General features: G+C 36.6%; 1 protein-coding gene across 2 annotated transcripts in view; it reads left to right on the plus strand.

Annotated features, from left to right (window-relative positions):
- Nucleotides 1–12,853, plus strand: part of PPP1CB (protein phosphatase 1 catalytic subunit beta) — a 42,569-nt gene that overhangs the window by 18,584 nt on the left and 11,132 nt on the right. For both annotated transcript variants that reach the window (XM_023732451.1, XM_023732452.1), the window contains exons 3-6: nt 5,257–5,388; nt 7,181–7,411; nt 9,277–9,381; nt 12,553–12,624. In XM_023732451.1, coding sequence (XP_023588219.1) covers nt 5,257–5,388; nt 7,181–7,411; nt 9,277–9,381; nt 12,553–12,624 — 540 coding nt within the window. The remainder of the gene's footprint in view (nt 1–5,256; nt 5,389–7,180; nt 7,412–9,276; nt 9,382–12,552; nt 12,625–12,853) is intronic.

Raw genomic sequence — 12,853 nt, forward strand, 5'->3', positions numbered from 1 at the left:
GGATGATATGATACTGTACATAGAAAACCCTAATGACTCCACGAGAAAACTGCTGGAACTAATAGAAATATTCAGCAGAGTAGCAGGATACAAGATAAACATACAAAAATTGGTTGGATTCCTATACACCAATAAAGAGAATGATGGAAAGGAAATCAGGAAAGCAATACCGTTTACAGTAGCCCCTAAAAAAATAAAATACTTAGGAATAAATCTAACCAGGGATGTAAAAGACCTATACAGAGAAAACTACAAAACACTACTGCAAGAAACCCAAAGGGATCTACATAAATGGAAAAACATCCCATGCTCATGGATAGGCAGACTCAGCATAGTGAAAATGACAATTCTACAGAAAGCAATTTACCAATAGAATGCAATCCCGATCCAAATACCAACAACATTCTTTAAAGAAATGGAAAAACTAATCATTAACTTTATATGGAAAGGGAAGAGGCCCAGGATAAGTAAAGTAAAGCACTGTTGAAGAAGAATAAAGTAGGAGGACTTGCACTACCTGACCTCAGAACCTACTGTACAGCTACAGTAGTCAAAACAACCTGGTACTGGTACAATGACAGATACATTGGCCAACAGAAGAGAATTGAGAACCCAGATGTAAATCCATCCACCTGCAGTCACTGATCTTTGACAAGCGCCCAAAGTCCATCAAATGGGGAAAAGACAGTCTTTTTAACAAATGGTGCTGGCGAAACTGGGTGTCCATCTGCAAAAATAAAATGAAACAAGACCCATACCTCACACCATATACAAAAACTAATTCAGAATGGATCAAAGACTTAAATATAAAACCAAAAGCTATAAAGATCATAGAAGAAAAAATAAGAGCAATGCTAGAGGCCCTAATAACACGGCATTAACAGGATACAAACTGTGGCTGACAACATACAAACTCCAGAAGATAAGCTAGATAACTGGTATCTTCTAAAAAACACTTATGCTCATCAGAAGACTTCACCAAAAAAGTAAAAAGAGAACCTACAGACTGGGAGAAACTTTTTTGGCTATTACAAGTCTGACAAGGGTCTAAGCTCTAAAATACACAGGAAAATCCAACACCTCTACAACAAAAAGACAAATAATCCAATTAAAAAATGGGCAAAGAATATGAACAGACACTTCACCAAAGAAGACATTCAAGTGGCTTAAGTGGCACGTGAGGAAATGCTCAGGATCACTAGGAATTAGAGAAATGCAAATGAAAACCACAATGAGATACCATCTCACCCTGGCATTACTGGCATGAATTTGAAAAAAACATAAAATAACAAATAGTGGAGAGGCTGCAGGGAGATGGGAACTCTTATGCACTACTGGTGAGAATGCAAAATGGTACAACCATTTTGGAAAATGATACGGCAATTCCTTAGAAAGCTAGAAATAGAAATACCCTATGATCCAGCAATCCCACTCCTAGGAATATATCCTAGAGAAATGAGCCATCACACGAATAGACATACGCACACCTGGGTTCATTGCAGCATTGTTCACAACAGCAAAAAGATGGAAATAACCTAGATGCCCCATCAGTGGATGAATGGATAAACTATGTTACATATACACAATGGAGAACTATTCAAAGATAAAGAACAGTGATGAATCTGAAGCATCTCACAACATGGATGAATCTGAAGGGCATTATGCTGAGTGAACTAAGTCAATCATGAAAGGACAAATATTGTATGAGACCACTGCTATAAAAACTGATGAAAAGTTTACACACAGAAACAATCAAGAAAACAAGATACAAGGAAAAGATTAGTCCAAAGGACTCATGGACCACAACTACCACGGCCTCTACCAGACTGAGTCCAGTACAACTAGATGGTGCCCAGCTGCTACCACTGACTGCTCTGACCAGGATCACAACAGAGCTGGAGAAAAATGTAAAACAAAATTCTAACTCACAAAAAAGACCAGACTTACTGGCCTGACAGAGACTGGAGAAACTCCAAGAGTATGGCCCCCGGACACCCTTTTAGCTCAGTAATGAACTCACTCCCGGGGTTCACCGTTCAGCCAAAGATTAGACAGCCCCATAAACAAAACAAGACTAATGGGGCACTGCAGTCCAGGGAAAGGACTAGAAGGCTGGAGGGGACAAGAAAGCTGGTAATAGGGAACCCAAAGTTGAGAAGGGACAGTGTTGACATTCATGGGGTGATTAATCATTGTCATAAAACAATATGTGTACTAACTGTTTAATGAGAAACTATTTGTTCTATAAACCGTCTAAAGTACAATTAAAAATGCAATCTTAAATGGTTACGAAGGAGGGGAGTGGGTGATGGAAAAACACTAGACAATAGATAAGTGAGTGGTAACTTTGGTGAAGGGTAAGACAGTACACAATACTGGGGAAGCCAGCACATCTTGCACGAGGCAAAGTGATGAAAGCTCCATAGACACATCCAGAGTCCCTGAGGGACCGAATTACTGGGCTGAGGGCTTTGGGGACCATGGTCTCAGGGAACATCTAGCTCAGTTGACATAACATAGTTTATAAAGAAGAAGTTCTACATTCTACTTTGGTGAGTAGCATCTGGGATCTTAAAAAGCCTGTGAGCGGCCATCTAAGATACTCCACCACAACTACCACGGCCCCACCAGACTGAGTCCAGTACAACTAGATGGTGCCCAGCTGCTACCACTGGCTGCTCTGACCAGGATCACAACAGAGCTGGAGAAAAATGTAAAACAAAATTCTAACTCAAAAAAAGACTAGACTTACTGGCCTGACAAACTGGAGAAACCCTGAAAGTATGGCCCCCAGACACCCTTTTAGCTCAGTAATGAAGTCACTCCTGAGGTTCACCTTTTAGACAAAGATAAAGATAGGCCTATAACACAAAATGAGACTAAAAGGGCACGCCAGCCCAGGGACAAGGACTCGAAGGCAGAAGTGGACAGGAAAACCCAAGGTCAAGAAGGGAGAGTGTTGACATGTCATGGGGTTGTTTACTTATGTCATAAAACAATATGCATACTAACTGTTTAATCAGAAGCTAGTTCTGTAAACCTTCATCTAAAGTACAATAAAAAATAATAATAAAAAAGAATTGTTCCTGTTACAGGGAAATCAAGCTAAGTTAGCATTCCAGATACTTAATGACAGATACAAAGTTAAATAGAGTCCCTGGGTGGTGCAAAAGGTTAACACGCGTGAGTGCTAACTGAAAGGTTGGAGGTTCTAGTCGACCTAGAGGCACCTGAGAAGAAAGGCCTGGCAGTCTACTTTTGAAAAATCATGGAACACCATTGCACCTGACACATACGGGGTTACCGTGAATCTGAATTGACTCAAAGGCATCTGGGGATGGGGAGGGGTGTGTGTCCTTTTTGGTCTTAGGAAAATCTAAATGTGCATCAGGAATAGGTAATTGATGTTTGAGAGCTAATAACTAATTTTAGAAGAGATGTTTAAATTCTCATAACGAAAGCAGTTTTGTTGATCATTATTCTTTTGAGTTCCAAGGATAGTTTTATTAACTGGTATGTTAACTAGTGTGCATTTATTTGAACACTGTCTCTGTCTTCTCTTTGTTAACTTTTATTATAAGTATAGTCATGCCAATTAGTGATTATTCAAAACCTAAGGCAAATCAGGTATTAGTTTTTAAAGAAACTTCAGTTAATGCTTTTCATTTTTCTTAAAAAAATAATTTTATGGGCATTTGTGTTCACATCTGCTTACTACAAGCAGATAACTTTGTTCTAGATATAAGGGAGCAGTGTTGAATATTTGCTGTACATTAATGGAATTTATAGATGGATTAACTTCTGCATATGGGGGACTGGCTTTTTTTTATTTTTAGTTTTTTTTAAGCCTGTCTGATTGACCTGATAAATCGTAACAATTTTTAAGCAAGTTGTTTATGGACTTCATTGTAAAAATTAGACATGGGAGGTACTAAGGGTATATAGAAATATAGTCTCTGATTTGTTTGGTTTTTTCAGTGCTTTTGCAGTTAAGATTAAATGGGAACTAGCAGTATATGGGAAGATTAAAGGGAAAGAGCCAGTGGAGAAGATAAAGATGTAAGAGGAAATGATTACAAGTTCAGTCCTATAGGGCAAATAAGACACTGTCCTCCCATACATCATTCCACCCCACCTCATTCTGCCCTAGAAGTTACCGAAGAAACATATTATTTTATGGATTTTATAGCTCATTCATGTTTAAAAAAGATTTATTCCATCTAAATAGCCTATTAAAAAAACTCATTGCCCTCAAGTTGATTCTGACTCATAGCAACCCTATAGAGTTTTTTATACAGTGCCCTGTTGTGAGCATAACAATGCTTTAAATATGATATAAAAGCATCTAGCACCTTTTTAACATTTGTTTTGATTAGAAAATGGAGGTCATGGTTGCTCTTGGTACTGCTCATACTATTTCAAGTGTCACTTACTGACAGCTACTTAGTAATCTCCCTTTCTTCGTAGCCACTGGTTCTTAGTGATCTTCTGGTCTTCTGCTAGATGCAGGACTTGCTATGCTGAGAAAGTAGGCCAGACCCTTGAGCATGCTGTCCTTGGAAACATTTTAGGTCTGTTGGGCTCCTAGGCCTCGAGTTGGCCACTGGAGAACAAAGAAGAGGGCTGCATTTTGGTGGCAGCAGGCTTAAGAAGTATCATCAGGAACCAGCAGTAGTAGAGAAAGAGAGAAGTCAAAGATCATAGAAGAACACTGTAAGCCATAGGACACAACAAGGCATCTGATAGTTTGCTGCCTGTGTGACTTTTCTGATCTTCAAAATATGACTTTTTTAAGGGTTATTATTTTACAGATAAATTTTAGAAGACTGGCTGTCTTATTTATCTAGTGCTGCTATAACAAATACCACAAGTGGATGGCTTTAACAAACAGAAGTTTATTTTCTCACAGTCTAGGAGGCTAGAGGTCTAAATTCAGGGTGCCAGCTCCAGGGGAATGCTTTCTCTCTCTGTCGGTTCTGGGGGAAGGGCCTTGTCATCAGTCTTCCCCAGTTGAGCTTCTCCGCATAGCATCCCCATGTCCAAAGGACATGCTGTTCTTCTGGCTCTTGTTTCTTGGTGGTATGAGGTCCCCGTGTCTCTCTGCTCGTTTTTTACAACAGGTAGGAAAATCACATCCGATGACAAATGATGGACAGTCACACAGTACTGGCAATCATGGTCTAGCTGAGTTGACACACATTTTGGGGAGACACAATTCAGTCCATAACACTGACCATTTTATTCATTGTTTTTCAGTACGAGGATGTCGTCCAGGAAAGATTGTGCAGATGACCGAAGCAGAAGTTCGGGGCTTATGTATCAAGTCTCGGGAGATCTTTCTCAGCCAGCCTATTCTTTTGGAATTAGAGGCACCGCTGAAAATTTGTGGTATGTAAATGAGTAAAGTTGAAAACAGTCCCTTTTGAATCACTTAGGTTTTTCTCCCCATATTTACATTGAGGATGATCTGGAGGAAAAAAAATTTAATTTGTGTAAAGAAGAAGATTGATAGGTTTTATTACATAAAATTATATAAAAGTTGAAATTTTCATTCAAATGGCAAGTTACAGACAAAAAGAAAATATTTGCTATACATATACCAGATTGTTATTCACAGTATATACAGTTCTTAGAAATAAATAAGAAAACGACAAAAAAGAAAAATTGACAAAAAAAATAGGAAGAGGCAGATCTTAAAAGAAATTGAAATTGCCAATAAACGTAGGAGTGTCAGCCTTACTAGTAATCAAAGAGATGCAATTCAAAACAAGCCCCCAACCTAAATCAGATTGCAAAAAATGTCAAGGATTGATAAGCAGTGTTGTCGAGAATGTGGGGAAATGGGCTTTCTGGTACACTGATCAGAATGTAAACAGGTATAGAATTTTGGGGGTCATTTTTCTAACTTCGTTGTGGTCATGTTGATTTATTTTGAGACTTACATTACTTTACAATTTATATTTGTTCTTTTAAGTCTTAAACAGTGACTTCTGTCCAAAAGCAAAAACTTAACGACCTTAAGTTGATTGATCCTTGGAATCAGCCAGAGGATTGTTGTATAGAAAGTAGCTTTTTTTTGAAGTTCACATAAAACAGCACAAAGTGTGGTATAAATATTGTATCATACTGGTTTTTGGTTTGATAATGCAGGTATTTTTTGTAGTGGCTATTAATGTTTATGACGTGGTTTTTAAGCAACTTTTGCTCAGTCAAGGATTATTTGCAAAGGTTTTTATTCTACTGCATGTTTCTTGGTGATGCACGTTCACACCACAAAACCTGCAGGTGCTTAGTGTGCTCCTTGAATATGTTTTATTCTCTTTTTTCATGTGGTGTATTAAGCATGTAATTGGTGCTCCTTAGTACAGTGGCCAGCAAATAAAAGATACTAGCTGAGTAAATGTCAGTTGAATGAATGAATAAATTAGCTCAGATTATCACTTTTAAGAGGTAATAGTTTGAAGTTTTGTAGAAATGATGAATCCCTTCTATGAATTTAAATGTAGCAAACGTAGTTACTTATAGGTGATTTTAAAAATAAAATGATTCAAAGTCTTGGCAGGGTACCCTTTAAAATACTTTAATACAGAAATAACTTGAATGCAGTTGAAATTATTTATACTACATTTTTCTAAATTCTTGTTATTTGTCTTTCTATTCAGTATAACAGAGATGATGACCTAAGTTAAATTATTAGAGAATAAGAGTAACAGTATTATCTATCGTTGCATAGCAAATTACCTCAGAACTTTGTGGCTTAAAACAGCAGTTGTCTGTTATCTTACAGTTTCTGTGGATCAGGAATCTGGGTGCAGCTTAGCTAGGTCCTCGGGTTCTCTCACAAGGCTCCAATCAAAGTGTCAGCTGGCTGCGGTCATCTTGTGTTCTCTAGGGAAGGATTCAGTTCTTTGCCACATGGGCTTCTCCATAGAGCAGCTGACAGCATGGCAGCTGGCTTCACCAGAGCAAGCCTGTGAACAGTACAGAAGTCACAGTCTTGTTACCTTGTTTCGGGATTGACAATCCCATCAGTTTTGCTGTGTTCTAGAAGCAGGTCACTAAGTCCATCCCACACTCAAGGGGAGGAAATTACACAAGGGCATGAACATTGGGAACCATTTCATAAAAGTTACCTACCACAGTAACCAAATTTTCTAAAAGTAACTTTTTCTATTTTTAGGAGATATTCATGGACAGTATACAGATTTACTGCGGTTATTTGAATATGGAGGTTTCCCACCAGAAGCCAACTATCTTTTCTTAGGAGATTATGTGGACAGAGGAAAGCAATCTTTGGAAACCATTTGTTTGCTATTGGCTTATAAAATCAAATACCCAGAGAACTTCTTTCTCTTAAGAGGAAACCATGAGTGTGCTAGCATCAATCGCATTTATGGATTCTATGATGAATGTAAGTAAAAATAAAAACAGAAAAGTAGTTAATGGAAAAATTCCCTAATGATTTTCTAGTTCAAAAGAGTTTCTTCAATTCAGAGTTTTTTCAGCATATGATCTATTAGGCATAGGCCTAGGAACAGAGCCTTTCTTGGACAAGGAGCCTAAAACTGGAGAAACATGTTACTCATTAGTTCCTTGGGATCTCTGGTCATATTATTTCAGGTTGACTACAGCTTATTCAGCTGAAAGGGCCCTCTTTTAATTAGTTTACATAGCAGAATATTCTGGTGAAGCAGAGGTCAGTAAAGACACTGGCCTCTGGTTTTCTAGTATCCATTAAGGTTTTAGCTCTCAGCATTCTTGTGATATGACAGGAACCCTTATCAACCCTGTGTCACACAAACTATTGAGAAGTTCTGTGAAACTGTTTATAAAGTTGAAATTTATTATTCTCTACAAACCTAGAGAAACTAGGATATTGCATACTTTGGGGTATCCTCATTTTATTGTGCTCTTTTTCACCAGTAAGAACTCACTGATTTGCTGTTGTATAGCAATAGTGTTTCCTTGGTCTTTTGGGTTTGCTAGGTAGAATATGGGAGTGAGCGTGTATTTGGTTAATTACAACTTAGAATGAATTGTAATCATTTGAATTACAGCAATTTTTTTCTTTTTTAGTGTTGAATTCCCCCATTAAAATAAGCTTCCGCCTTTTTTCCATCTTCATATGTTGTATAGTCCTGTTCAAACTGTAAAATATCTCCCTGGTCCATATAATCATTTATTTGACAACTGAGGATGTGGTATATGCTAGACACTATTCTAAACACTGGGAATTCAACAGTGTATCAGATAAGATGGTCTCTGTTCTTACGCAGCTTATGCTGTAATGAGAATAATTCTATATTGCATTTTTATTTCTGATGTGTAGTGTTTGAATCAGACCAGTCCAGAAGAAATGGGTTGTAGTATGTCGGATTATAATCATCTTCCTAAAGCTGCATCAGAAATAGAGATACATTCTTAAAGGATGAAATAAATAGGCTTGAATAGAGTCAGCCTCCTTGAGGGTAAAACTGACATCAGATGAAACCATGTATGTGAGAGCAGCTTGTAAACTCTCCTTTGAGTTATTGAGAGGCAGGCTATGGCATAAAAACAGAAGATTAGTACTTGTGTCTTTCACCCTTCACTGGGTTAGTTACTGCAACGTATTGCCAACTTCAGAAAAATCAAGCAACTGTAAAAAAGGTGAACGTACACTTGAGGCTGTCCTTGTGCCTGCTTATGCTAAAGTATAGGAAAATTACAGCCTTTGTGTTTCCTTTATACTTGCTCTAGTGCCAAGTTGTAATTCACTTGGAAATTTTCCTTTCTTGGCAGTAGGTTTACACGGTGTCACTCACTCAGATGGATAGTCTCCAGAGGCACCCCTTTAACTTTTGCCTACTTATTTGGCCAGGTATTTACCTAGTGTATGTGTTGAAAGGAAAAAATAATAGTCTATTAAACTACTTAAAAATTGCTGTGTTATAGTGATCTTAAAAGACAAAATTGTTTGATGCTTTGGTTTCATAAAACACCCAGTACAGTCTTTGAAAGTCTTTAAACTTTACTGAACATGCTGAATGTTTATTATATTTATTACCTTTTAAAAGGTATACAAGTAACACTCATAGGGAAGAAAAAACAGTACTAGATAAGCATAAAGAACAAAATTAAAATTATTCATAATCTGGTGACTTTCAAATAACTATTAAGAACAGTTATAGATTTTTTAGATCTAGTTATGCTATAATATATAGGTAGATAAATATATGGATATTTATATATAGGTAGTTATTTCATATTTATTTTACCTGCTTATTCTTTTTACAGGCAAACGAAGGTTTAATATTAAATTGTGGAAGACCTTCACAGATTGTTTTAACTGTCTGCCTATAGCAGCCATTGTGGATGAGAAGATCTTCTGCTGTCATGGAGGTAGACTAGTAAATTTGCTTTGTGGGTTTTTCCTACTGTTGGTCCATTATTTAGAAAGTATTTGTAATAACTAAGATTCTGTGAGAAAAAGTAGTTCTTGTGTGAAAACTCAAATTATTGAAATTATTTTAAACGTAACTAAACTCTCTTCTAGTAAATAGAAGTTTATGATTATTCCTAAATGTGAAAACTTACTTACCTTTAAAGAATTTCCCATATAAAAAGGATAACTAGACTTTTGTTCGAAAAATGTCTTTCCTTTTTCTTCTTTGTCTGAAGTCTTGACAGAAAGATACCCCCGCCATTAGTAAAGATGAGAGGATCATTATCTTCCTATGTTAAATAACTTTCATCGGAATTCAAATATAATTGAGCTTAATATTCACACATACTGAATTCTAAGCTTTGTATTTCTGCTTTGGTCCTAAAAATAATTTTTTCCTCTAAATTTTATTTTGTTTTTGTTGAAAATATATGTAGCAAAACATAAACCAATTCAACAGTTTCTAAGGTACAGTTTGGTGACATTGATTACGTTCTTCAAGTTGTGCAACCATTCTAACCTTTTCTCAGTTGTTTCTCCCTCATTAACTTAAGCTCACTGCCATCTAGGTTCCTATTTGATCTTTTGAGTTGCTGTTGTCAATCTCATCCCATATAGACAATTCTTAAAAGAACATAATGCTCAAGGCGACCTTTTTTACTAGTTAACTAAGCTAAACTATTGTTCAGGTTTACAATGACTTCAGGAGATATTTTTGGTTTAAGAGTTAAAGATTATCTCAGGGCAGTAGTTTCAAGGGCTTATCCACCCTCCATGGCTCCAGAAAGTCTGTAGTCCATGAGAATTTGAAATTCTGCTCTGCGTTTTTCCCCTTTTGATTAGGATTCTACTAGCCACCAGACTGAGTCCAGCACAAAACAATATGTGTATTAATTGTTTAGTAGAGAAACTAATTTGCTCTAAAAACCTTCATCTAAAGTACAGTAAAAAAAAAAAAAAAATGTTTAGTAATGGTAGCCGGGCACCATCCAGTTCTTCTGGTCTCATGGCAAAGCAGACAGTTTTTCATGGGGGCAAGTAACCACACACTCCATATCCTTGTCCTATTCTTGACCTTTCTTCTTTCTCTGTTGCTCCACGTGAGTAAAGACCAATTATTGTGCCTTGGGTGTCCACTTGCAAGCTTTTAAGACCCTAGGCACTATGCAACGAACTAGGAGATAGAACAGAAGCACTAAACACGTTATTAGGCCAGTTAACTGGGATGTTCCATGAAACCATGACCCTATACTTCCAGACCAAGGAACCAAATCTCACAAAGTTTTTGGTTGTATTAATACATAAACAGCTTCAGTAGCTACCTTTTTTTTGATCGTTGTTGTAAATACATCACACAACTTTTGCCAGTTCAGCTTCTTAACACATGTACAGCTTGTTGACAGCAGTTACAATAATTGGCTGTGCAACCCTACGCTTAATCAGTGTGATTTTTCCATCACCACTGACCCCCCCTTACCCTGTCCCTCCCACCGCTGGTAACCACCGTTAAACTCTGGTCTCTATACATTTGCCTTTTTTTGTTTTTTTATATAAGGTCATAACGATATTTGACCTTTCATGATTGGCTTATTTCAGTCAGCATAATGTCTTCAGGCTCCATCCATACTGTAGCATGTATCAAGACTTTAGTTCTTCTGTTGGCTAAGTAGTATTCCATTGTATGTATGTACCACATTTTGTTTATTCATTCATCTGTTGATGGGCTAAAAATAATTTTTTTGATAGAATGGTGCTATTCCATAAGACCTGTGAAATAGTTCGAATATGTGAAAAGTTAATTTGAAAAATTGGCATGTGTCTAGCACTTAACTAGATGCTGTGAAAATATATGGATAGTGTGTGACCTGGTTGTCTTGAAGAATTTAAAAACCTATTGATAAAATTTATGTTTTTGAAATGAATGTTGAGTATTAAAGGGGATTTAATTATGCTAAAGTACTTATAGGGACAGTCGGGAAAGATAGAGCATTTTAGCGGAGAGCATGGACTTTAGAGGATAGACTTTGAAAAGATGAAAAGGACTTGAGACAGTCTTTCTGTGTTGTCTAGTTCAGGGACTGTGTGGGACTTAACCTGACTAGAATGTCAGATACGTCTTGAGGATTAATGGGATCAGATTATAGAGGAATACGAATACTGTGCAGAGGAGTTTGTTGAATGGTTTAATAACCACATTGGGTTTTTAGGGAAATAATTTATGAAAGTAGTGTAAGAAAATTAGTTTTTTGTTTTTTACCATGCGAGAATTGAAGATGAAAAACAGTTAAGATAGATGGACTTGTCTAGGCATTAGATAATAAGTGGTTTATTCTCTGACAGAACATAATTCACTGTATTAGTGGAAGCATGTTTTCCAGTAGACACTAAATATTTAAGGAATTGTAGCTCTTACACATTTGTATAGCCAAGAATAGCAGTGTAGCAGTATGGAATTGACTGTTGAGCCTCATTCCTGCTGATACTTGGTTTGCCTACCAGAGAGAAATATATTAATGCACAATATTATTTAAATATTATCATGTCTTTATGTACCACTTTAAAGATTGCAGAGTATTTTTGTGTGCTTTTTCTAGTTTCTCCTGATCAATAGTTTATCCTTTATGAAGAAGATAATGAGTATGTTGGAGTGGGATGTGGGAAGGAGGGCTTAGAGACAGAGTAACTTGGAAATAAAAAAGTTGTAAATTAAGTGGTAAGGAGGGAGTGGCAAAAGTGACAGGAAGGATTGGAATTATGTTCTTATGAAGGGCAGGGAATGGTTGGGAGAAAAGAGGAATGGTGGGATTTATTTACTTGGGAGATCTTTTGAAATAGGAGTTTCATTTTCCTGGTAGGAAAAAGTAGAGAAGACAACCTAATCATAATACTCTGTTATATCAAACTGGGATTCATAATAACTCAGTATGCTGACTTTTAAGATAACATTAAAAGGGGCACTTTCTACTCTGTCCTATAGGGTCGTTGAGTTGGAATTGACTCAACAGGAACAAGTTTTAAGTAATTTTAATTTCAAGTAATTAATTCAACTTTGATTAAATGTTTTTTTATTGGCCAATTTTAAAGTTGTTTTTAGATGTTAGCACTGTGTTTTTTCTTCTTATTTATAGGACTGTCACCAGACCTGCAGTCTATGGAACAGATTCGGAGAATCATGAGACCCACTGATGTCCCTGATACAGGTAAATGTATAGAGAAGTTGGATTGTTTTTCGTGAAATGCTGGCATATTTGACCTTTTGAATCTAATTATGTCTAGTGAAAATAAGATTGGTTTATGTAATAAATAATAGAGCTCTTTTTTTTATAGTCAATAAACAAGAGATTACATTTCACTTTGAACTAATCATTCCTCAAAGTGCAGAACTTTTAAATTTTATATTCAGTACCATAATATGGTTGTATCAGAGTT

The sequence above is a fragment of the Trichechus manatus genome, unplaced genomic scaffold (assembly GCF_000243295.1).
Source record: "Trichechus manatus latirostris isolate Lorelei unplaced genomic scaffold, TriManLat1.0 scaffold00052, whole genome shotgun sequence".
NCBI lineage: Eukaryota > Metazoa > Chordata > Mammalia > Sirenia > Trichechidae > Trichechus > Trichechus manatus.